At 43.2% G+C, this 25279-nt stretch overlaps 3 protein-coding genes across 3 annotated transcripts in view; 2 read left to right on the forward strand and 1 right to left on the reverse strand.

Moving 5' to 3' along the window:
* The first annotated feature begins 88 nt into the window (after nucleotides 1-88).
* On the forward strand, nucleotides 89-12955 carry XRCC6 (X-ray repair cross complementing 6). Its single transcript, XM_056512482.1, has 12 exons — nucleotides 89-267; nucleotides 375-484; nucleotides 584-722; nucleotides 2978-3232; nucleotides 4089-4272; nucleotides 5605-5791; nucleotides 6998-7166; nucleotides 8270-8431; nucleotides 9336-9465; nucleotides 10167-10267; nucleotides 11586-11699; nucleotides 12471-12955. The coding sequence occupies exons 1-12, from the start codon at nucleotides 180-182 to the stop codon at nucleotides 12665-12667; spliced, it is 1836 nt and encodes a 611-aa protein (XP_056368457.1). The 5' UTR covers nucleotides 89-179; the 3' UTR covers nucleotides 12668-12955.
* Nucleotides 12956-14732: 1777 nt separating this feature from the next.
* SNU13 (small nuclear ribonucleoprotein 13) lies at nucleotides 14733-17800 on the reverse strand. The gene is made up of 3 exons (XM_056512497.1): nucleotides 17674-17800; nucleotides 16722-16842; nucleotides 14733-16143 (listed from the first exon to the last, which is right to left on the reverse strand). Exons 1-3 carry the CDS (start codon nucleotides 17674-17676, stop codon nucleotides 15938-15940), a joined length of 330 nt encoding a protein of 109 aa, XP_056368472.1. The 5' UTR covers nucleotides 17677-17800; the 3' UTR covers nucleotides 14733-15937.
* Nucleotides 17801-17809: 9 nt separating this feature from the next.
* MEI1 (meiotic double-stranded break formation protein 1) overlaps nucleotides 17810-25279 on the forward strand; it is a 37749-nt gene continuing 30279 nt past the window's right edge. Inside the window, exons 1-6 of the mRNA XM_056512471.1 lie at nucleotides 17810-17952; nucleotides 18126-18249; nucleotides 20542-20592; nucleotides 22447-22520; nucleotides 23297-23402; nucleotides 23934-24137. Of these exons, the coding sequence (XP_056368446.1) occupies nucleotides 17836-17952; nucleotides 18126-18249; nucleotides 20542-20592; nucleotides 22447-22520; nucleotides 23297-23402; nucleotides 23934-24137 (676 nt within the window). The 5' untranslated portion in view covers nucleotides 17810-17835. The remainder of the gene's footprint in view (nucleotides 17953-18125; nucleotides 18250-20541; nucleotides 20593-22446; nucleotides 22521-23296; nucleotides 23403-23933; nucleotides 24138-25279) is intronic.

The following is a 25279-nucleotide window of genomic DNA, read 5'->3' on the forward strand; positions in this document are numbered from 1 at the left end:
GCAGCCAATCCGCGTGGAGGGGAGGGGCGGCCGCCCTAGGGGGGCGGGGCCCGGCGCGCTCCCGCTGTCGCCATTGGTCAGGATGGTTACTGGGGCGGGGTGATCTGGCGAGCGGCCGTTGGCTGAGGGCGAGCGGGGCCGTGCGGCGCGGGCGCTGCGTCTGGCGGTGCCGCGGAACCATGGCGGGCTGGGGGTCCTTCTACCGGGGCGAGGGGCTGGAGGAGGAGGAGGAGCAGCAGGAAGAGGACGAAGGGACCGAGGCGGTCGGTAAGGGTTCCCCACGCCCTCACGGAGGGCAGCTCGGGGCCCGCTGCCGGATTTCGAGGCTTCACGGGTGGAGGGGCCGCTAAAGCTGTTTCCCCCCCGTTCCGTAGCGGACCAGAGGTTTGCGGGCCGGGACAGCCTCATCTTCTTGGTGGATGCCTCCAAGGCCATGTTCGAGTCCGACGGGGACGCAGAGACTCCTTTCGACATGACCATCCAGGTAGGGATGGATAAACTGATAATTGCTAAGGCAAAACTTTCACACTCCTTACTGAAAACTATTTTCTTCTAATTTTGACCCCTGTGTGGTTTTTTTCAGTGCATCCGGAATGTGTATACCAGCAAAATTATCAGCAGTGACAGGGACCTGTTAGGTGTCGTGTTCTATGGTACAGAAAACAACAAGAACTCGGCAGATTTCAAGCACATTTATGTTCTCCAGGAGCTGGACAATCCAGGTAAAGTGGTGTGAAGATTGTGTAAAAAGATGGAGTAAGGAAATCGGTGTAGTAGCATTGTCAATAACTGATCTCTCTAAAATCAGATCTAAGTTCTTGTTGCTGAAATCCAGTGTTGGTGGTGGGGATAGACTTAGATATTTATTGAAAGCTGAGAAACTTTATGAGATCCTAGTGTTTTACAGCTGATTCAGATCCTTTTCTATGTCTTTTCTTATATTTTAATGTGGTGGCTTCACGTGCTGTCTGCTAAACCTAAGAGTATCTCAACAGAACTCTTGAATTTCCATCAGAAAAGTGTGTGCCTGTGCTAAGGCATCACAGATTCCAGATGATGGAGAGCATCACAGAATGGCTGAGGTTGGATGGGATTTTGAAGGTCATCTTGTCCAGCCCTCCTGCTCAAACAGTGTCATCTAGAACAGGTGGTTCAGTATGGTAACTTGTTTGGAGTGTTCCATCTTTTATTTCCATAATAAGTTCTGCAGTCCTTGAATTTCACTCTTTCATTTTCTTAAGATTACATACCATCTGCTTGATAACAAGTGCTGAATTGGAAAGGCAGTAGGAGAAGTGCAAAGAATACATGCTAGTGGTGACAGATTGTCTGGTAGTTGAGTCTTCTGGGGGAATTTTGTCTACAACTTTTAAAAGCAGATTTTATCTCTGAGGACTTTTGATTATATTTTCTTTACTAGAGGGTGCAGGTTTAATGACACAGGGGCTTCTCCTGAAAGAATTGTGCCTTGTCCTATTTTCAGAATTCATTACAATGGAGACCTGACAGGACTGCCTTAGGTTCTTCCCCCTTTTCTGGCAGACAGTGTGTTGCTTTTCTGTTTTTCTCCTTCTTCCCTGCTTGTCCCTTCTCCCATGTTAGAGGCAGTAGCCTTGCCATATGGATAAAAGCAGTGCAGGTGAAAGGTGGGTGTTGTTCTGATGCCTTGGGAACAGAGGCTAGACAGTGTTAAAGGAGTAAAGTAAAAGGCCCTCAAAGGACACACCTTGGGCAGTACAAGAGCCTGGCTGTGGCTCCACCCAAGATGCATGCCTGGTCATGAATTTTCACACTTTTATAAGTTTTGGTGCATTTACATATTGGGGTTAATTGTCCAATTGCAGCTCCAGGTTATGAAGTCCCATCCTCCCAGATTGCTCTCCTCGACTTGCTGTTGTTTGCACATTTTGGACTTGAAGCTGCAACGGTGTCCTTGGTTCTCAGGCTGGAAAAGGATTGTTTTGTCTAAATAAACTGTGAAGAGAACTTGCTAACACTTTGTATGAAATTCAGAGTTATATACCAATGCAGTAGAGAATCTAGAAATTATGAAAGCTAAAACTTAAGGCATCAGTTCCAAAGGATCAGAATTGTGCATTTGCTGCTCCTGGAGAGCTGTGGGCTCTGGAGAAGGAAGATATGCTCTAGGTTATTATAGAGTACATAATTATGAACATTTACATTAAAGGACAGATGACGAGATGAAAATAGAATAGTAAAGGGGGAGGAAAACATTTTCTAATGAAATCATGTACATGCTGTAGAGTTTGAGTGAAGGACAAAGGAAGAAGCTCTGCATTCTGCAGTGGCTGAAAAATGAAAGCTTGTCTCCCATTGTTGATGAACAGGAGAAAACAGAACCTGCTGTTAGGCAGGTGGGAAAAGGAGTCCTAACTGGGTTGAAGTAAACCTCAGACCTGCAACAAGGCTGTGGATACCTGACTTGGATGTTGCTGTGATCTGTAGGCTTCATTTCACCCCTGTGTGGATTCTCTCTGACGTGAGGTGCAAGGAAGGAGGAGGAGGAGGAGCTCTCCACCTTCCCAGCACGCTGTGGAGATACAGGATGCATTTCAGGCTCCTCTCTTTTCTGTGGTGGTGCAGCAGTCTGCTGTGCCTCTGCTGCAGGTGCAGTTTACTGCCTTTGCTGCTGAGCACTTGGCATTCAGTGGAGAGGGTTTGCAATACTTTGATCCCTGCCTGTTTCCCTTCCTCACAGAAAGAGCCCACACTGGTGCCAGGGCATTTTGTGTCCTCTTGGCCTAGCAGGTGCTTTCAGTAGTAACTGGCTTGTGATATTGCAGATGTTAGGCCGTGCTGGACGGTTTTCTCAGCCAGATGTTGGAAGGACACTGCCATGGAGGTGCTTGGGAACATTCCTTGGATGTCAGCTGCAAGGAATCCCGGTGCATGCTTAGAAGAGCTTGTGGTACTTCGTTCAGTATTTCCAATGCACATGAATGCTGTCCCCCTCCAGGTGCAAAGCGTGTTCTAGAGCTGGACCAATACAGGGGAGATGAAGGACGAGCACTTTTCCGGGAGAACTTTGGCCACAACACTGACTATTCACTGGGTGAAGCTCTCTGGGCCTGCTCAAATCTCTTCAGTGATGTCCGAGTCAGGCTGAGCCATAAGAGGATCATGCTCTTCACCAACGAGGATGACCCTCATGCCAGTGACAGTGCTAAAGCCAAGCTGGCCAGGACCAGAGCTGGTGATCTGAGAGACACAGGTCATTATTTCCCCTTTTAGGCACAATAAACGTGATGAATCTTTGCAGCAGATGTTAACTGCATTGCTAGCTTGTGATAGAAAAAGGTGCAAAATCATTGGAGCTGGGGAATGCTTCTGAAAGTTTCTAAACTTGAAATTTGGTATCTAAGCTGAATTAGGATATATGTTTTCTCATCTGGTATCCAGTAGCTAGCACTTTTTTCCTAGGATCTATTTCTAGTTTGATAGCATAAATGGGGATGTGAGAGGGACAAGAAAATAAACTTTTTTTTTGTTATTGTACCGTTTTCCAAGAAGGGAATAATAATACCAAGTTAACACAAAAGGAAAATTACTTTAATGGCTCCATTTTGAATTAGCTGAAGGACATCTGCCTGAGCTCAGAGAGTAGACAGTATTAGATAACTGTGTAGCTGAGGTAACCAGTGTTTTTGGAATTCAGGAGATGTCCTAGATCTAGAAGCTGTGAAGCTTCCTTAATCCATTAGGCCCTATAACTAAGGGAAAAGGGAATTTTTTGAACTTGTTACTCTCCTCTATGCCTGAGGTAAGAGTGTATTTTATAGGAGCTCATCAGAGCCATTTCATAGTCAATGCTGTCCAGATTCTTAATTAAAGAGGAAACATTTTCTACTCTGCCTTGTTTTGACTGAAGTTAAAGAATGTGTTTTGCCTCTTGCCCTAGAATTGCCCCTTTCTCTAGAATATTTTATATCTGGTAGAAATGACAATTTGGAGCTTATTCGTACTTAAATTATTTGTATAGACAGAGAAATCGGAGAGTGCTGACATACATACTGATGCAAGAAAAAAGTAGTTTCTGATCCTCGTCCTATCTCTTCCATGGTTTCTAGGTATCATCTTGGACTTGATGCACTTGAGGAAGCCTGGAGGGTTCGATATCTCTTTGTTCTACAGGGATATTATAAATGTAGCAGAGGATGAGGACCTTGGGATCCAACCTAAAGAGTCAGAGAAACTGGAACATCTCATGAAGAAAGTACGAGCAAAGGAGACAAAGAAAAGGACTTTAGTCAGGTTTGTGCCTAGTTATGATACATTCTTCAATGGAGGCACCTCATGTTATTTTCAGACTGCATGTCACTTTCCTCTTCTGGAATGATTGGCCTTTAAAGGCATCAGGGCTTGCATTCCTCAATCTTAATTCTTCAGTCCAACACTGGTGTTTCTTCTGTAGTTTCCAAGGATATTTGTGGATGAGAAGAGCAGAGTGGGCCTCTTTTTTTGCTCTGAGTGATCTCTCCTGTATTTGGCTTAGCCAGAAATGATAATTTGTTAAAAAATTACATCATTGCCAAGTACTTACCTAAAAAGCTGAAACATAAAAAATAGTTTTTAGTGAAATCTGATTGAAATTAGGCTTTTCTTGCCAATACTAACTTAAAGTTCATCTGAATATTAATGCTAGGTATTTTGGCCTGTTATTAAATAGTGATATGTTGCCAGTCTGTCTAGGCACTTGGCATGGATTCACACAGCCTTGATATTTCTAATCTCCTACAAAAAGATTAGAGATACTTAAGAGAGATTAAAGGGATCTTGACAAAGCAGATAGAAAGTATTTTTGGAACCACATGCTCCATAACAGTTGTTTTTTTAGGGAGTGAGTTCATAGCAGAATGATGTGGAAGCACAGTAAGGGAATGAACTTCAAGGCCTAATGTTTTTTTCCCAGTAAGTATTTATAAAGTATCCCAACCTGAGCTGTTGTCACTGACATTCTTGTTCCTGCTTGCAGCTTTATTTTCTTTACTGGGAATGTTCCTCAAGTTTTCTAATAGCTGGGGAAGAAGAATCCCATACCAATGATACCTTTTACAAGAGAGGAAGTAGCATTTGTAGTAACTCTTCTGCTCTCATAACTTGAAGATTTACCTCTATTTTTAAACTTTTACATCTAGTTTTTTCTCTAACGTCTGATTTATATTTTGTCTTAAATCTTGGTATTGTTTGTTGTAGTGGGTTTTTTGTGGGAGAATTTTGCCTTCTACACAAACAGCTGTGAGAATTCATGGACATTACAGTAAGCATATTGGGGTACCCAAATGGGGACTTGTCCTGTGCTCTGTTTGAGCAAACCTGCCCTTCAGTGAAAAGAAAGGTCAAATAAATATGGTAAATTACTTGTGTTTAGATAACTTTTATGACCAGAAATTATGATATTGCAAGAATATTTTTGTGCAAATGAGATTATGACTCAAGTGATAGTATGTTTCTTAAGATATATGTGATTTTGGGGGGAGGAGAACAGGAGAAGGTCAGAGGAAGTAACTTACATGAGGAGGTGATTTTCTTCTGCAGTAGTGATTTTTCAGGAATCTCAAGTCTGTATATGATTTTTTTACACAGGCTTAATCTGCATCTGAGCAACAATGTGGCACTTTCTGTTGGTGTTTACAACCTTATTCAAAAAGCTTATAAACCATTTCCAGTGAAGCTTTATCGGGAAACTAATGAACCAGTTAAAACAAAAACACGGATGTTTAGTGGAAAAACAGGCAGCTTGCTCCTGCCCAGTGACACTAAAAGGGCTCAGGTAACATATGATTATGTGTTTGCTTTTTCTTGTCTCTCTGATGTGTGAGAGAGATGCCATTTCCCCTGCTGCTTTTGTTTGTATTGCGCTTTCAAGATGAGATACACAAATATTTGCAGCTGGGGACATGCTGGTCGTATTTGAGCTCTGCAGGGTGAGGGTTGGTTGTTTCACTGGCCTGTCATGGGAAGGCATAGCTGCTGGTGGAAGTGCTGTCAGAAGCATGGGTCATTTCTTTCTGTAAGGCAGAACGAGGTTGTCAGAGCCCGACCTTGTGTGACTCTGTGCCACTACCTCAACTTCTGATTTGTTAGGAATAGATTTGGTCCATGTTGTTAAACATACACGTGTGAATCACAGGGGAGCTGGAATTGTTTTCCAAACAAAAGGCATGTTACCTTTGGAGTGTTTTGTATAAATTGTTCTTTGTTTTGCCTTCCTGCTTGCCAGTTTGGCTGATGTAAATTGAGTCACCTTCTTATCAGCTACAGCTTTATTTGAAAAGCAGGCTATGTAGTTGCTAGGTGTACTGTCACAAGGTGTGCTTTGTGTCTTCTTCCATGTTAATAGCTCTTAAAGTTGTTGTCTTAAAACGATGTATTAAGTCTATTTATAGGGATATTAGTTTCCTGAAATAAAGTATAGTAGATAAAAAGAAAGCTGAACATTAAGCCCTGATGTCTACCTTCAGCAGCTGGACTGATGGTTTTGATATTGTGATGCATGAGTGGTGCTAGAGAAACATTGTTTCTCAGTCACTATTTCAGGAGTAGGTAGCTGACATGCATCTGCTGAAGCAAGTTTGCAATTGGACAGGACCTCTGAAAAAGTCTGGTCCCACCAGGCCCGGAGCAAGACTCACAAAACCAGATCAGCTTGCTCAGGGTTTCTTTGGGACAGTTCTGAAGAACTCCAGAGATGAGATGTGGCAGCCTCTCTGTGTCAGGGCTTAGCCATTTTCTTAGAAAAGTGCATTTTGCTTATGGTCAGGTAGAATTTTCCTTGGGATGATGGTCACACGCTGTCAATTGCCATTTTGGTGTGCACTACTCACAAGGGTTTACACTGTCTGTCTATAACCTTCCTTTGAGTAGTGTAACCCAGCAATTGCATCCTCTTCCTGCACTTCCTGCCCTGTCCTGCCACCTGGTCCCCATGGTTTTTTTTTATGCTGGCAGCCCTATCATCTGCTCTTCCCTGGTTTAGACATACGGAAAACGACAGATTGTGCTGGAGAGAGAGGAGATAGAAGAATTAAAACGGTTCGATTCTCCAGGTTTGTTTCTGATTGGCTTCAAACCACTTTCAATGCTCAAACAGCACCATCATATCAGGCCCTCCCAGTTCATCTATCCTGAGGAGTCCCTGGTGAGAGGTAAGCAAAAATGGCAAGAGAAGATTTACCACCTTGCTTTAGTGTAACCAGTTGATTCATGGTGTGTTTGAGTGGGGATCATTGAGTGTAAAAGCTTTGTCTAACTTGAAAACTTGCTAATGTTAAGAAGAACTGAATTAACTGTTGTTGTCCCTCTCAGTTGCAGTTATTTCTTGTTTTCTTCTGTAGCAGAAGAGCCAATTGTGCTTCATGTTTATCCATGGTGACAAGCAGCTAAATAAACCATGCAGATGTAGTCACAAAGTACTTGTTTTAGCCATTCATGAAAGTGAGGGATCCTAGTACCTGACAAGAAGGCAAAGATGGTTAAAAAAAGCCCAAACAAAACCAACCAACAACAAAAAAAGAAAAACCTAAACTCGAAACTAGGGGAGATAATTGCTTTTTTTAAGTCCATATCATTTAGGAGTGGAAACATGATATTCAGAAAGTATAGTTGAATTAACAGCACTTTACAAGCTTGTAAAGAGGGAAGGCAAAGACATTTAGAACTGCTTCTTTTTGCCTTTTTATATGTATACATATGTCTTGCAGTAGTAAGAAAAAACCTTTAGCTCCTCAGTCTAGCAGTGGATGAAGAGGGCTGAGTTATGACCAAAGGCTTTGCAGTGTCTGACTAAAGAAGAACTCTTTTGCTTGCTTCTCTAACTACAGTTTCCTGGCTCAACCACTTTAATTATATGTCAGTCTTTCCCTGACCGTCTTGTCTGGTGAAATACATCTGAGGCAAGAATTCTACTGAAGTTTGAATTCTTAGTGTGTTCCACAAAAGGTCTGTGATGTGCTTCTATTGTGATGTCACACTGAACAGAAATAGACTTTGTAGATAAAATTTCACAGTATTCCATTACTGAAATGGTAGTGATTTTGTTTCTTCCACCAGACCTTGCACTGCTGGTCAGGAGAGACTCACTAACATTGTCTATTTTGAGTCTTCTCCCTGCCAAAATTTGTTTTTTACCTCCACAATAATGTAAGCATTTCAAAGAAGTCACAGGTTTTGAAACTGTAATATCTAGGGTTATATTTCAGAACAAAGGAGCAGAGCTGTCACTCTGACCAATTCCCCCTTTCCTTTGCAGGGAGTACAACACTGTTTAATGCCCTGTTGATGAAGTGCTCAGAGAGGGAGATGATGATGCTGTGCAGATACACCCCTCGCCGGAACATCCCTCCTCGCTTTGTGGCCCTGGTTCCCCAAGAGGAGGAGCTGGATGAGCAGAAAGTGCAGATAGCCCCTCCAGGTACAGGAAGAGATGCTGCCTTTCCCTGAATGATTGGATGTAGTCAGTGTAATGACATCCTGTATTGAGGGAAAATATTCTTAGTGCTGCCCCTCTTTAAAACTGGGGAACATGCTTTCCAACATTTCTTCAGTTTTGTCAATGTAAGCATCTGATTCTGAATCTCTTTTTAGAGCCCCAGTTGCATCACTGCTTGCTCAGATATGACCTGGCTAGGGTGTTTTCCCTGCCTTCTACCTCTTTTTAGCAGATTCAAATAACTGATGTAGAGTGAAATGCCTTTTTTTCCTGTTTGTCCTGTTAGATAGAATGTCTTTTCATGAATTATGTTGTATCCTTGAATATGTTATAAAATATTAAATAAATAATCTCACATGTCATGAGCCTCATGCCACATCAGCCGAGTGGGAAATTATTAGGGAGCAGACTCTGCTGTTCTGCATTTTTTCACCTCTTTAAGTGCAAAAACATTTTCTGGGAGAATGTAAAGTAGGGAAGTAACACTGCTTGTGTACAAGTGTAGTATTTTGGAATAATGTGGGCAGTAATTTGATTTTCAAATGAATCTTTTTCAAGCTCATACCCAGTAAGAGTAAGTAAGTAAGTAAGTGGGAGAGGTGGACTAGTTGATGTTCTGCATAAAAAGCAAGTCACTGGTATCCAGCTATGAATTTAGTCCGAATGTCTTTCATAAAGCCATTAGTGGTGTTGGTTACAAAACATTGAGATTGGGATTGAGTGCTGTAGACACTTGGAAGTGTTATGGATCGCTGTTGTTAATGTCAAAACAGGTAGTTAGTTTGGAGTCATCGACTTGGATAATAACCATCTTGGTTTCTCCCATTAATTATTTTGAGACCAGACTTCTGTGTAACTGTTGTCTTCCTCCCTCTCTTCTGCACAGGTTTCCACCTGATTTTTCTACCCTATGCAGATGACAAACGTAATGTTGATTTTACAGAAAATGTGCCAGCCAGCCAAGAGCAGGTAGACAAAATGAAGGAAATAATTCAGAAGCTGCGGTTCAAATACAGGTACCTGGAGATACAAAGAGTGCAGGGGGTGGCATGGGGAAGAAAGCACAATCATTGCTTGCTCTGTTGCACACATTGTTCAGCTGTGGTGTTCCTAAGATGAGATTTTGATGTATTTTGATAGAAATTGCTTCTCTTTGCAGTAGCTTTGTCCAAACTTTATTCTTAATCATTCTGGATACCCAGGCACCACAATGCTTTATGTAGCACATTCTGGAGTTCTTTGTAGAATTGCTCTTGTTCTCTGGGCTGTTGTTATTTGTTGCAGAGGTATCACATTTTATTGTGGTTCTGCCACTCTACAGCAGATCAGATCCAGATAACTTAAATTAGAGCACTTTAGAAAGAAGAGTTAGGCCTTTTTTTTCATTATAGCTGGGATAAATTCTATGAAGTACTTTTCATGGGAGATTTTTTCCCTAGATATGTGGAAGCCACCATAACTGTTATTAAAGTATAATGCCACTATCTCCTTTGCCTCATACAACTTTCTAACTCTCACATAGCATTCTTATGTAGGTGATACATGACAGGATAGTGATTCAGCAGGTAAATTGAAAAGAGGAAGAGCAGGTCTGATGTGATGAATTGCTGTGTGGGAAAGAGGGAAGTTTTATTCTGAAATAAGTTGGTGGTAGATCTTAAGTGTTTTATCTGTCTTCTTGGCAGCATGCATTGACATTTTGGGGGATTCTTGACAGGGCTGACAGCTTTGAGAACCCAGTTTTGCAGCAGCACTTCAGGAATTTGGAGGCTTTGGCCCTGGATATGATGGAACCAGAGCAAGCTGAGGATCTTACAAGTGAGAACTTGGCGGGTGTGAAGGGAGGCAGGGTAGGGGACTCATGACTTTGTTATAAGTCAAATATGTGCTACTACAAACCCAAATGTCTTCTAAGAAATATTTCAGTTGTGTGCAGTTGCACTATGTAGGATTCTGGATGTGTCTATTCTGAAATACTGAAACCTTATTTTCTATTGCTGTCATCTTTAAGATAAAAGAAAAAAATCGCTCACTCTACCATCCAGAATTAAAATTGAATCACCTTTTTCCTATGGTGAGAAATGTTTTCTCTGAAATTTCTCTCTTCAAGATTCTCATTAATATTTCAGTGTGATAAATAATAATAAATAATAAAGATCATTATTCTGCTGGGGGCAGTGCTGCCACCTAGTGACTGGGAGAGTTTGTATCTAAGTGTCTTGTATCATCTCGGGGTGGGTTAGGAGGGAAGGGACCAGAGTGGTCATCTGGTCTGCAGGGTTGTCCTACAGCACATTGCACAGGGTTAGTTCCAGGTAGTTCTTCAATTATTTCTCCAGTGAGGAATACTCTACAACCTCTGTGGGTGACCTGTTCCAGTCCTTTAATCATTTTTGTTGTCTTCTGCTGGACCCATTCCAGAAGCTCCATATCCCTCTTGTACCAGGGAGCCCACAACTGGATGCAGCATTCCAGATGTCCAAACTCATGATATTACCAAGAGCTTGAGAGTATCATAACACAAGTATTTGTATTTTTGCATGCTTGCAGGACACTTGCAGACTAGTTGCTGCAGAAGCACAGTTGTGTCTGGTGATGTTACTGAAAAACAGTCAGACTTGTTAGCACCAGTGCAGCTTTAAGAAGCAGGTATTTTTTATTACAGTGCTGTATGCTTGAGGGGATATCTCCATCAAAATCGTGCATCTCTAGTACAGAAACAGCTATTTATGCAGATTTTCCCAGAAGAAACAGACATGGTAATAATTTCCCCAAAATCATTAACATGTGTTAGTTCCCCATTGTGCACATGTTCTTCTGTCCCAGGGGTCTCTCTGGTGGTTGTAGACCCTAAAGTTACAGCTGAGTGCTTGATGAACTGGTGTTATTTCCCCATACAGAGCAGAGTTGGCATACCTAGGCTGGTTCATATTTTGTGAGTGCCTTCTTGGTGAATGTTTAACATGATCCTGCAAAATAAAGTATTGTGTGATTCCATACACTAATGGTTTTGTAGAATGAGTGTTGTATTTTTCCCACCAGGTGAGCTGATAGTTCATCTGGCAGCAGGGATGGTCTTGCAGACTTTCTTGTGATCACACTGTTTCTGAAAGGGCAAGTCTTTTTCTTTTGCCAGTGCCAAAGTCTGAACAGATGAGCCACAGGCTGGGCAAACTGGTGGATGAGTTTAAGCAGCTGGTTTATCCCCCTGACTACAATCCTGATGCAAAGGCTATAAAGCGAAAACAAGGTAAGTAATGGTGGTGCAGACACAAGACATAATGTCTGTATTGTGTTTAGAAGCTTCTAAAGCGGTTTCAGTTTGTCTTATAGTTTAAAGAAGCTGCTAGTACAACAATTCTGATCTCCACAATGAAGTATTTATATCCAGTATTGATTCTTAGAGAGTAGAGAATATTGTGGTATCCAGTTGGAGAGTTTCTGGAGTGACAAACTGCAGAGTGAAGTATGGGAAGTAACAGGTAAATGACTGAAGAATATGTATATATAATATTAGCAACTTTCTGTTTTACAAGAGAATAGTAAAATCACTTGTGCTTTCAGTTTGTGGTGGTAAGGGAGCAGAATTTTGTGTGTGGGCTGTTTAGCAAGTCCAGGATGGGCATCTTAAGGGCTAAATGTGTAAGTAATGCTGAAGTCTATGTGTAATTTGGGAGACTATGAAAGACTGCATAAAGTGAGTGTCAGTTAGCTGTACTCCCTCTGGAATCATGGCATTCTGCTGTCTCAATGAGAATCCCTGAGAAGTTTTATTTGGAGGGTGTTGTTTTCATCAGAACACAAAGTTTCATACTTCAGTTAAGATCACTCCTATCAATGAAATACTGCATGACTTACATAGTGACCATCTGTTTCTTAAAAGAAACTAGGAAAACTAGGTCTGTGAGTGAGTGGTTGTTAAAGCACCATGTGCTAATGGCCATTAACTATGGTATGTGTAAGAAACATTGATGTCTTTTTAATTTTTAAAATCTTTGTGATCTAATATGTATCTTTCTAGCTTCTGATGGTGAAACTGAGAAGAGGCCCAAGGTAGAAGTCTCAAAAGATGAGCTGCGGAGTCATGTGCAGAAGGGCACTCTAGGCAAGTTCACTGTACCTGTCCTGAAGGAGGCATGTAAGTTTTTAGGGTTGAGATGTGGAAGCAAGAAGCAGGAGCTTGTGGATGCTTTAACTGAATACTTTACTGAGCGCTAGGCTGGAGAAGAAGGCCCTGGTTTACTTCTGTCTGGTTAGAATTTTGATTGTCTTATGTGGATGCTGTGTCTGTTTAATCTTGCTATGAAAGAGACTGCAACTAAACCTTGCTCTGTCTATCAGTGAAGAACTTTTTACTTAGTTGTGAAACATCTGTGCAAAGCTGGATTCTGATACAGTAGCTAAAGGCAGAACTAAATTCCCTGTGAACTCAGGTGACCCACTGCACATGGACAAAGTTGTGCCTTGCTGGTTTCTTAATAAAAGTTTGGACCTTTTCCTTTGCAACACTCACTGTGTCGTGTCTGCATCATAAAGGCAGCAGAACTCACTTCAGTGTAAGAAAACACAATGATCTGTGTTAATGGCACCACATGAATTCAAGCAGCAGGTTGAGTCTGTGTCCTAACAGAGGGTATGAATATGTATTGCTCTACAAAACAGCCTGTACAGTACTAGCAATCAAATTGGGTTCTTTCCACCATCACTATTACAAATATTACCAGCAGATCTTGAAAGAAAAAAATCATTACTGGGAAGCAGTATCCAATCCCTTGGGCAAAAAGCTGGCACTTAAACAAATCTGTTCACACAGGTCTTCCATTTTTAAATGGTAATAGCAAAAGCTAGTTTAAAAATGGAAAACAAATTGTGTTCCCTGGAAGGCTGCAAGCATTTATCCCAATTAAATTACTGAGATGGCATAGAGCTTTTCCACCTAAGTGAATATGAGTCAGACTATTGTGCAGGCTTCTGTACTCAAATCTGTGCATTAAAAATAGAAGAATAGCAAGTTGTGGAGAGAGCCCTTGTTACATACAGTATTTTTACTTTTTTAGTCGTAGTTCAGAAGGCTGCAGCTGGGTGTTTGGGGTTTTAGATTTTCATCCCTGACATGCCCCACCTGTCTTGCAGTGCAAGATGACTAACCAATAAACAGTTGTTGCTTTTGCTTTAGGAAATTACTAATTGTTTAGTGAAACTCTTAACTTTCTATGGGACACAAACATTGGACACCTGAGGTGTCCATTTTAGTCTGCACAGTGTTTTTATTGCCCAGATTCCTGTGTGTGGCTTGCAAACTGTCCTGTGACCAGTCTGTAGTGCGGTACATGTAGTGGAGCCAGCTGTGACCTTCTGGCACTGTGACTGTCCCAGTGTGCCAGCACACTGCTCACTTCTACATCCACAATTCCTCCAGAGAGCAGCTAGCCTGCATTGAGCTCTTCAGTACTGAAACTACAGTACCTGTTACACTTCCAATCAGCTTGGATTAGTTATTTTTAATAAAGATTTGCCTAAGCAATTTATTTTGCCCTTGGGCGAAGAAGTTACTGTAAATGCTTGTCTTAGCAAGGCTTGAAGAGTGGAATAATGAGACTATCCTGTCTTTAATTTTGTGACTTGAATTCTGCAAATACTCTTGTTAACATCTCTCTTAGCTTGCTAACCCTCAGGCCCACTATGTTCCAGGCTTTGGATGATTGTGGCATGTTTGTTCTAGGCTATTAGATCTGCCTCCTGGCTTTTTGTTGTTGTTGTTCTTTTTGATAGCAGGCTATCACATTAAGCAGAATTTTAAAAGGGATGGTGATGAGTGCTTCAGAGCAGAAAAAGACAGTTTTGCTTGCTCAAGTACCCTTTATTTCTGCTCTTTATGTGCTTCCTCTTACATCATCTGTCTTGGTACAATAGGGCAAATCCTTGGCAAAGCTGTACTTCTAAACACAACTAGCTCCACAGCCAGCATCAGTAGAAGGGAACAAGAGCCCTTCTAAACCTCATACAAATAAAAAGGATTCTGAAGTATTTGTATCAAGTTCGCCTTAGCAAGGATAACTGGTATCAGCCATTTAGAAAAATATACAAACATGGTATCTTAAGTCTTTTATGAGCTGACTTCATCTGCTTGGGATGTACTTATTAAAAGCATGAAGTCAGTGCCTCTGTGGAAACACATAGGAAAATTTATTTTCCCTTCTGCTATTGCACCTAGTAGTTTCCACACTATTTTGCTTTGGCATCCTGCAACAGAAAACAGGTCTGATATTTCAACACAGGGGAATATTATTATCAGAGCAGAAGTGGATTTATTATACAATATGCATTTAACTAAAAACTAGGCCCATAAAACCACCGCTAATTCAGACTGCTGTTGGTGCTCCATACTGCTTTTCCAGGACATGAGATGATACAGCATTCTCTTCTTGAGACACATATTATTTTATCTGAAAAATTACTTGTTCTCTGTTTCCTTGGCCATGACTTAAAAGTGTTCATCTTCAGTCAGGTGACTAGAGTGCAGTAGCTAAAAAGCATGGCACTTTTTATAATTAATAGCCAGATGTAGGGTACTCGTCAGCCACAACAGACTGCTCTCTGCCATGTCTTTTGTACTTAACTTCCCTAGGAAGCCCAACCTCAGTGGTAACAGTCCATGGAAAGAGTAGGGAGTACAAATTACTGCACTGCAATAGCCTTTAGGCAACCTGTGAGCAGTTTAGCTTTACAAGCAGAAACAATCCAGTTAGTTGCAAATATTTCACCAAGGGAATGACAATTCTATTTAGCTTTGCAGCCTTTTTATTTTTTTCTTAAAAAGTCAGTATTTTAAAAAAATCAAGTTAAGAGAGTCCCCCTTGTGTACTGCCATAAGATTTCTGCTCCCCGTGCATCTCTTACAGAAGTCTCTTGTCTGGCTTCAAGAACAAGGGCTGTGCTGTGTGCACTGATCTTGGCTCCATCTGCTGCTACACAGTAGGTGCTGCCTGCCTTATACCTGCCTGTGCTGCTCCATCACTTACTGACTCCAGCAACCTGAACACAGGGAACCTTTTCCTCAGTAGCCTAAACCGTTCAGAAATGCAGAGTTACTCACACCTGCTGGAGGCTGAAGCTTAGCAGAAATATTGCAACACAGAGAAAGCTGACAGGTAGGTTGAAAAAGCCCTGAGCAGGCAGACAGGAAGACAAGGGGGGGCTTTTTTTTTTTTTCTGTCCTTCTAAACATAAAACAGGAAACACAGTTGTACAGTCACTTTTTAAGTAATACAATGAGAATGAATCTGTTGGAGTGGAATAATAGAAAAGTGGGGAGCTAGGAGGTGGAAACACTAATAATTAAGCCATTATTAAACAAAAATGTGGCATTTTGAAATGAAACACTGATATCAAAACCATCATCTCAACTGAAGCTAAACATTAATTCCCCCTAATTTGCACTTTTCTATTTCACACACACACTCGTGGGCACTTAGACCAGCAGTCTTTCTATAGCTTGCTGTACAGACTGGAGCAGGCGATGACGGGCCGGGAAACGCCGCACGCCCGGCCCAGGGCTTGCTTGGAGCGCACAAACACGTAAGGGACGTTCTTGTCCTCGCAGAGAAGAGGGAGGTGCAGGATGATCTCCAAGGGCTCTGCATCTGCTGCCATCACAATGAACTCTGCTATTCCTCTGTTCAGTGTTTTGGTGGCTGAAAAAGAAACTGGAGAGTCAGTCCAGGTCTTTCTGGAAAGCTCATCTAATACAAAACAACTTCAGGAGATGCTGAAAGTGGCATCAGTGAGAAGATGATCTATTGCATGGGACATGGCTTCTAAGAGACTACTGACTTTCTATCCTCAGGGATTGTGAGTTTTTTACAAGTTTGACTAGGTGAAGCCCCAAGCAACTGTGAAGGGAGCCACTCTGAGCAGGTTGCACTAGAGGTACCTTCAAACCCAAATCTTGTATGGTTCTGAACTGGTTAAGTATCTGGTAATCCCAGTGCCACACCACTGAAGCATGCATGATTACAAACCATGCACCAGAAACACAATTTGGGAATCTACCAGAACTGCATATAAATGTCGAAAAGATTACAGCTTAGTTCTGCCCCTGAATATTGTTAAAGCAGGCTTGAAGGAGGAGAAAAGAACCACACACCTAAAATAGCTAAATCTATCTAAAATGAGTGATTCACAGCTATAGAGAAAAGACAATGTCTACCCATGGCATCTCACAAAATCCTTGTTACGACTTGTAGCATACTTTTTAACATACAAGTCTCACCTTCATTGGCTCCTTTGCGTAGCTGCTTATAGTTGCAGGATTGCTGCACCAGATCCAGCAGTGTTTTGGTGAGCTGTGCATCAGCCAGCGGGTAAGCTTTGGGATTCACTTCTGCCTCACTCTAAAGGAAAAAGTAAAGAATGTTACAACAGGAGCAAAGGAGGCTTTAGTCCGATCAACACTGCACAAGCATCGTGTCCACCCATATATATTGATTTCTGGAGTTGTGACTCATCTGCTCTGCCCATATAGAAGAAACACCGTTACATTTTACTCCTAAGAGAGTAAGGACTCTTCTTGTATCACAGTAAAGGGGAAAACTAAGAAAGATACACTCTACTTTGATGAGAAGCGTATCTACTCACAATCTACGCCCTACAAACCAGCAGCAGTGCACTTATGGGGCAATCTTCAGGCTTTTTATACCACAAAGACTACACAAAATGAAGCACTTCAGTACACCTTAACAGTGTAAATTAACAGACTAACAAAAATTTTGAAGAAATCACCAGAAGAGCACGCATCAGGGTTATCTCTGCAAACCACGAGTAGCTTCTAAACGCTAACACGGGCAGCGGGGTGGCACAGCAGCGAGGTCACCAGCGGTCTTAGCGGCCGGCGCTGGCAGCACCGCTGCCTCTCTGGCCCCCAGCACGGCGCGGGGGTGACCCCGGCCATGGGGGGACCCCAGACACCGAGCCCCCGTCAGCGGGTGTCCCCAGGACCGCCAGCTCCCGGGACCTCCGCCGCCACCAGCGGCCGCAGCTCCGCCCGCCCGCACGGCCTCCACGTGCTGCCCGCCGCGCAGAGGGAGGCGGCCCCCCTCTGCCCCAGGCCCTCCCGAGAAAAGGGGTAGGAAGAGGAGAAGGAAGAAGAGGAGAAGGAGGAGGAAGAGGAGAAGAAGGAGGAGAAGAAGGAGGAGAAGAGGAGGCCGGGGCCCGACGCCACTCACCATGGCCGCGGCGCGGTCGCTGCTCTGGGCCCCAGCGCGCTCTGAGGGAAGAGGCGGGAGCGCCGCTGAGGCCGCCGGAAGGGAGGCGGTGCCGGGGACGGGCCCGGGGCGGAGCCGCCATCCCCGGGAGGGCGGAGCTCCACGGCAGTCCCGGCAGGGCCGATGGCGGCGGGGGCGGAGGGACCGTGCGGTGATCACGGGCCGCGCTGGGCGCTCCCCCTCCGCCCGCCGCTCTGCCTCGCCTGCTCCGTGGAGACCCTGGGCGACGGCAGCGCCTCGGTGGGCACCCCCCGCCGCCCCTTCCCTCAGCGGCTGGGCCGCCCATCCCTCCCATCCCTCTGAGGGGGCTGTCCCCTCGGCACCCGGGCCCCGGGGCTGCTTTTCCCCTCAGGGTGGTGGGAGCAGCGCGGGCTCGGGCCGGGGCCTGACGGGCGGCTGTGTTTGCTCCGCAGCTGGTGCGCAAGAAGCACGTCCTGTCCCGTCTCCAGGATGCCCTGGCCTGGCAGGCGCTGCCAGTCGTCCAGCTGCTGGCACAAGACGAGAGGGTGTGCATGCATTTAATAGGAACTCTCTTTGGTAAGAGCTCTGCTGCAGGGAGGAGGCAGTTGCCTTTTGTTGAGTACCTGTGATGCTTCCCCACATTTGAAGCCCAAAATAAAGAGAAGAATATTGAGGTGCCTACCTCCATACTTTCACCATTCTTTTAAGTGTGTAATTACTCCCTACAGAAAGCTGCCTGTCACTGATTTAGAATAGGTTAATTAATTTTCTCATTCCCCAAGGTACAGGATTGGCATGTTCATAAAGTTCTTGCAATTTTCCAAAGTATCTTGACATACCTGTAAAGTCCTGGAGAACAGGGAGTGCCTGGCATTTTACTCTTCCTTGAATGCCCTCTTTTCTGGTCTCATGCCTTTGGAGTCATATGAGGATTCATAAAGAAATCAAAGTGTGAGCTTAGAAAGGTGTTTCAGGATTTAATTTTGAATGTGCAAAACACAAATCTATGTAATGGGTTTTTTTTACGGCACTTTACATTTATAGGAATCTTTGTTGCTGTACAACTAAAACCTGCTTTCTGCTGAGTCAGCCTCAGCAAAATAGTGTTAGACAGAATGTCAGAAAGTGTCTTTTCAGTAAATCTGTGATCTTGAACTTTTACTGGTTTCTGTTTGCATAGCAGGGAAATGTCTTTGAAACGTCTAAAATATTGATGGAGAAGAAATAATGGTCTAAATGAGGGAACAGTAAGGCAGGAAGGGAAAGGTGGAGGGTAGAAATAAGAGTGTCTTCAAAGAACAAATATGCTAGATTCCTTTAATTCCACCATCTCATTTGCACATCACAGATAGTAAAGAATAACCTACAAGACCCTATTCCTGCCTTGACACACTGAATAGTTCAGTTGATTGCCCATAAGTTTGTGTTCTGTGCATTTTGTAAGCAGCTTTGTTAGAAACAGAACTTTATGCAGTTTTCATTCTTTTAATTGCACAATTTTTTTTATAGTGTGTGCACACATAATCCTTCAGAATTGGAAAGAGTGGTGATTGTGGCCAATTCAACCCTAAACTGTATGGCCCTAACACAAAATACTCCAGAAGACAGGGATGCTGTGCTTGCATTTCAACACTCTTGTCTGCTTTAATAATTCTCTGAGAATTCTCAGTATGATTGGGTGGTTTGAGGACAGCTTTGGGTTTTACTGTACTTGGTGTAACTCTTAGAGCAGTTGGAATCCCAGTCTAAGCTTGGGGCTACAAACAATGGTGTATTCATTTTCAATAGAGCTTGGATGATGTAAGAGGGACCCCCCACCAAAAGTGTGAGCAGTGCTATGGAGGAAGTATTGATAGTGAATTCTGGAAAATACATTCGGAGGGAGAATATTGGTTAAGCACAGGCAGAAGAAAGAGGGTTGAGAGAGGTGGAGCATGGAGTGTTATGTATGAGGTGGTATGTTTCAGATAAGTCAGAATTTCATGCAGCTGATATTGTAATGTTCAATAATGATGTATACAAACCTTTTCTGGAGTTGCTAAGGATTGGGCAGATGAGGCAGGAAATAAGTAATTTCTTCACCTGTCATAACTTGTTTTAGTTGATCAAAATTCTGAGACATTGTGGAGCATCCAGAGGGGAGGTAGTTTGATTGGATGTATTGAAACAAGTGGTTTAGTGTGCAGAAGTGGGGATCCAAACCAAATGCCTGATGCTGTAGGTTGGAAGGGGCTGAGAGGTAGAGTTTCTTTTCTGCTGAGGTGTAGTAGAGTGATACTGTGGTTTATTTTGACATACCCAGTATTATGCTCTCCTTGTAAAATTAATTTGTGAAGTGGTGCCTTTAGGTTCAATTTAATGTTGGAGTAGTTTCTAGATGATTTAAATCTGGTGTTGAGATTTGGTTTCAGGATTTTCAGTACTATGGAAGGAGAAGACTGACTACTCTTCATAGCAACTGATAAGAAAGGAGGACACAAAGGACAAAACTTAAAGCTAGGCTTTGACTTCCATCATTCCTGAGTGTTGTTTCAGATGTATAATACTGGATACACACAGTGAGGTGTGGGGGTGGCAGCAGTTACATATTCCTTGACATAGGTGGAGCCATTGACTTCAACTATAAAGCACATACAAAATTTGCAAGAGAACCAAGTGTCTCAAGTCCCTGTGTCCTGCTTATGGAGGCACTTTTTGGGATACTCCCAGAGTGTATCCACCTTCGTCTGACAAAGTAAGGCTGGTGTGAAGCAGGGAAAACAAAACAATTCTGAAAAAAAATTCAGCTCTTTTTAACAAGGAGGAATTACAGCACTGGTGATCAGAAGCAGGAATGAGTTCCATGACCTATTGTGGTTTATCTTGTAGGGATGTTGCATTCTGTGGAAGACAGCAGTGCCCTGAACCTGTTAGTTGAAGGTGAGAGACAAATGCCACATGTCAATTACTGGCAGTTTGTGAAGGGGAGATTCTGTCTTGTCTGATACCTGTAGTGAGATGCTCAGCTTCAACACAGCTTCAATGGGGAAGATCATCTATATCCATGCTACAAAAATGAGTGGTCTGTTCCAATATTGGAGGGCAGGGGAGTGCATGCATGTTTAAATATTTAATATTTCTTTCACAGGTTCTGCGTGTGTTATGAATTTAGTATCAAGATGGGTAACTGTGCCTCAACTTTGGCATCTTTGTACCTGACCAAATTGTCCAAGCAAATGGAAATCTATGGGATCTACTGCTTTCTCCTTAGGAGTAGAGTGTGTTTGTCATTTAGCTGTACAGGCTGTAGATTCCTCTTTGTGAGCACTTCCTCATTTGAAAACTGAAGAAAACATCTGCAAAGCTGACAAAGGAATCTCTGTAGTCCAGTTAACCCTGGACAACTCTGCTGAGTCTAGAGATACCAGCAGTGCAGAGATGCATTTCATGTCCCGCCGAAAGGTAAAAGGAGCTCTGAAAACTTCTTCCAGAGGGATTTTAGTTTTCAGACACTTGCTTGAAATGGGGTTGAAAAGTGGAGAAGTCTTTCAGTCATGTTACCAGCCTGTTGAGAGGTGGATGCTCTCCAACAGAGCAATTTTAAATTAGTGTTGCCTAAGTCTTGAAAGTTTTCTTTTTAAGTTTCTGAGAGTTTGGGGCAAGAAAGGACTATTAAACCACCTATAAACCACCTGTCTCAGACATCTTTCTGCTTCTGCATAGCTCTGTAGCTGAAGTAGGTCTAGTATTGCCTTGGATTTACCAAGAAATGGTGAACCCAAAAGTCTTTGGTATTTCTTTTTAGAATGCTTTCCCAGGATACGAATCAAAAGTGTAGATTTTCCAAATGAGTCATGCCATGACAGCAAGCTATATGCAAGACAGCCTTACCAAATCTTGTGTAGAAATGTGCACAGTGTCTCAGTAAAGGGGCTGTTGCCAAAATTTTGTCTGCTGAACATTCAGATGCCAGTTCTAAAAGTACTGGAAGAGGAACTTTGCTTCCTGCAACTGGCCTGCTGGTATATGTGTGGAGACACAGGCAGCCTGCCAACATCAGACGACTCCCTTGTGATTTTGTTAGGGAAACCCCAGGTGATATGTTGCCACTTCCTGGCAAACATAATTTCTTGCTGATTCTTCTTATTAGTACAGAGCTGACAGAGTTCTTAAAGTTTCAGTGAACCAGTAATAAAAGCACTTACTTGGGGCTGAGGGGGTGAACAGCACACTCTGGTGACTGGCACTTTGCTTTCTGGTAAGGTGTATGGGATAACTGCAGTGGGGAGGAATGGCTGATAGACTTCACTTACCTTAGGGACAGTAGCACCTGAAGGAAGAACTCTGAGTGTGAATCTAAGTATCCTCAGCAGTTTCAGTTCTGATATCTTCTCTGGAAGGATGCATTTTTGAAGGCCAGTTTTCATACAGTAGGAAGCCTGGTCTATTCAATTACCATAGTTTTTTATGCATTTAAGCTAGGTATTTTCCCCCTTCCTTTCCTGATTCCTTGTGTTTACTTGCTGTCCTGAGGCCCAGTTTGTCGCTTGCAGCTCATTTCCATGCATGGTTTGTAGTGTAGCTGAAGCAGAACTGCTGGAATGATGCCTCAGGGAGCTTGAGCTGGGCTATCAGAAGTAATAGTACTGGGAATGCTGCTGTAACCCTGCTCTCTCAGCATGTCTGTGCTCATTTAATTTCTAAGCTCTTTGCTCACTGGTCTGCTAAAGCCCCGTGGAAGATGGATTGTGAGTGCTCTTGTGTGTGTATTACTGATCCTGTTTTTGTGCCTAGTTCTGGTGCGGCTTCTTGTGGAGCTGAAGTCAGAGCAATACTTAAACTGCGTTTTGGAAGAAAGTCAGAAGGAGGTCAGTGAAGATGAGTTCTCTTCCCCTTCCTTCCCATCTTTCAGAGGTTGAGGAAATGAGTGGCCCTGCAAGACTGGGAGGTAGCAATGGGATCACAGAATCATAGAATGCTTTGGGTTGGAAGGGACCTTAAAAATCCTCTAGTTCCAACCCTCCTGGCATGGGCAGGGACACCTTCCACTACATCAGCTTGCTCAAAGCCCCATCCAACCTGACCTTGGATGTCCTAATGCCAGTTTCCCAACTATGATGTAGGCAGTGTTAGTGTCTACTGTGGAGTTTTTATATTGTTCTCATGATGCTTTGCAGCCATAGGGCTTCATAATACTCTATGAAGCTGTGTGATTTCCTCAGATACTTCTTTCCCTACTCTACTGTTTTGGTTATATAAGGAGCTTTCCCAACCTGTGCCATGGGCTCTTATTCTCTTCATTCCTAAGTTTATCATGGTCCCACGGGGTACAAAAAAAAGGAAGCAGCAAAAGTGTTGAGAAGTTATTCTGGTTCATCTGCTCATGTAAGGAGTGGAGGGGAGAAAGAAGAAAAGGAGCAACAAGCAAGCAAGTCCTTGAATTAATTTAAAGACATTTTGGAGACTTATGTGGTATTCAGAGTTTTCCTGTGGTTTATTCTAAGTGGTGAAGAGAACCCATCTTTGGAAAAGAACGTGTTCTGGAAAATTATACATCACTGAGAACTTGCTGGTTTGGGTGTATATCTGCCTTTGGACTGTGTCCTCATCAGTGAAACATTTTCCTTCTCTGTCTTCTCTACAGCTGTGTAAAGCAACTACCATGCGAAGCAGCCTGCCCACATTTTCTCTCCTTGGCAAGCTGGCAGATGCCATCCCAGGCTTTGCTGATACACTTGTGGTAAAGCACAGTGAGTAGTATGTCATGTCCCACTGAAGGGTGGTATTCACAGCCCTAGTACACACAAATGCATGCACTCCCCTGTCCTCCAGATGAGTTCATGAAGCCTGTCACACAAGAAGCCTGTCCAGAAGTCAGAGTGGCATTCAGGCCTCCTGGTATACAGGTCAGAACTTTCATAGCAGGCTTGTTACCATGCTTTTAGCCAGTCAAAAGCAGCCTCTTTGAACTGTGGGTCTGCCTCACAGGCAACATACATTTAGGTTTTTTTTCCTTGATCTAGTTCTTGGGAGTCTGGTGAGCAAGCTGAACTCTTTGTGGAGGGAGCTGGGATGGTGGATCTTCGTATGGTGAACAGTGAGCTCCGCTAGCTGTTTGTTACTGTACCTCTGCTCAGGGGGACAGATGGTGCTGAGCACATCACCTAATTGTGGCATTCATTAACCAGTCTGTCCAGTAGGCTTTTGCAAGTTTTCAAGGGAAATAGGCTGGTACTTTTAAAATGTTAGTGAATGCTTGCTGTTCCTGTTCCTCATACTAGATAATTTAGTGGATCATCTGCTGATGGGCTTGACGTACCCAAATGAAGGTATAAAGGCTGCTGTCTGCTACTTGTATGGCAAGCTGTACTCCTCTCCTGTTGGCACAGAACGGCTCTCAGGACACTTTGAAGAAAGGCTGTGTGGTGTCTTCTTGAATACTCTGGAGAGTGCACAGACAAAGGAGTTGCAAGTTAATTGTTTGGGTAAGGCATTGCTGAGAGAAAACACAAAGTGCAAGGGAAGGCTTAGAATGAGGAAGAAATCCTTGGCTGGTTTAGATGCTCTAATGTGGGGTTTCCACAGACGATCTTCATGCTGCTTGTCCCAAGCTGTCAATCCTTTCTGTTACTCCATAGCAATGAACTGACCCAGACCTGCTGCTGAGCACCCCCAGGCCCCATGTTCCCTGATGCCTCACATTTGCCCACCACTGACTAATCTTCAGTCTCTTCAGAGCTTGTGCTCTGGTCTGATCATCCCTCAATGAATGCAAATACTGTGCACAGGCAGGTGGGTTTTGTAGAGCAGTGGGATGGAGTTGAAAAAATACAGTCTTTAGATGTGAGGCATCATGTTAATTAGATATAGAGTTAATGGGAAAGAAGCACTTTCTTGCAGTTATCCTTCTAACTGCATGTTTCAGCTGTTGCTGGGAAGCACAATTTCAGCCTTTCTGACACTGCTTGTTGGTAAACCATCCAGAGAATTAATTTTTCTAGAAGGAGTCAAGCAGGAGCTGTATTGCTCCTCAGCTTATCTACTCAACTACTAGAAATAGATTATGATTCCTTTGCAAGTAGAATTCGGTAGCTCAGACTGTGAATTTGTACTGATGTGTACTGATGATTTTCATCAATACCTGTAGCAATGATCTGTACTGTTATACTGAGGGAGTTCTTTGGAATATGAGTATCTTGTAGGTGAACACAGCTGTTTCTATAAAAGCCCATGAAAACAGAAGGGGAAGGTTAGTGCCTGTTCTCTAGGAAGTGTTCTAGGGAAAATATCTTGTTGTTGGGGTCACTGACTGCTTGGAGAAGAATGCAGGTCAAGAGCTCTCCCAATAAACAGTTTAAGGTGTGGTTACTAAGAGAAGATAATGCAAGTAGAGGGCTCCTGAGATGCACCCATGTACATGCATTACTCTGAGAAGGAACAGAAAGCAGATCAGACCAGCAAAATGTATTAGCAACAAGGGATTGCAAGACATGGAGGTCATGGCAGTATCTGGGGATACTGTGAGAAGAAGCTCCCTAAACCGGAGGTGAGGCCCTCCAGGAGAGGGAAGGAAGTTTGCAACAAGTCTTAGTCTGTAAATACTCATGTGTTAATATAATCCTCACTG

The sequence above is a fragment of the Oenanthe melanoleuca genome, chromosome 1A (genome assembly GCF_029582105.1).
Source record: "Oenanthe melanoleuca isolate GR-GAL-2019-014 chromosome 1A, OMel1.0, whole genome shotgun sequence".
Classification (NCBI taxonomy): domain Eukaryota; kingdom Metazoa; phylum Chordata; class Aves; order Passeriformes; family Muscicapidae; genus Oenanthe; species Oenanthe melanoleuca.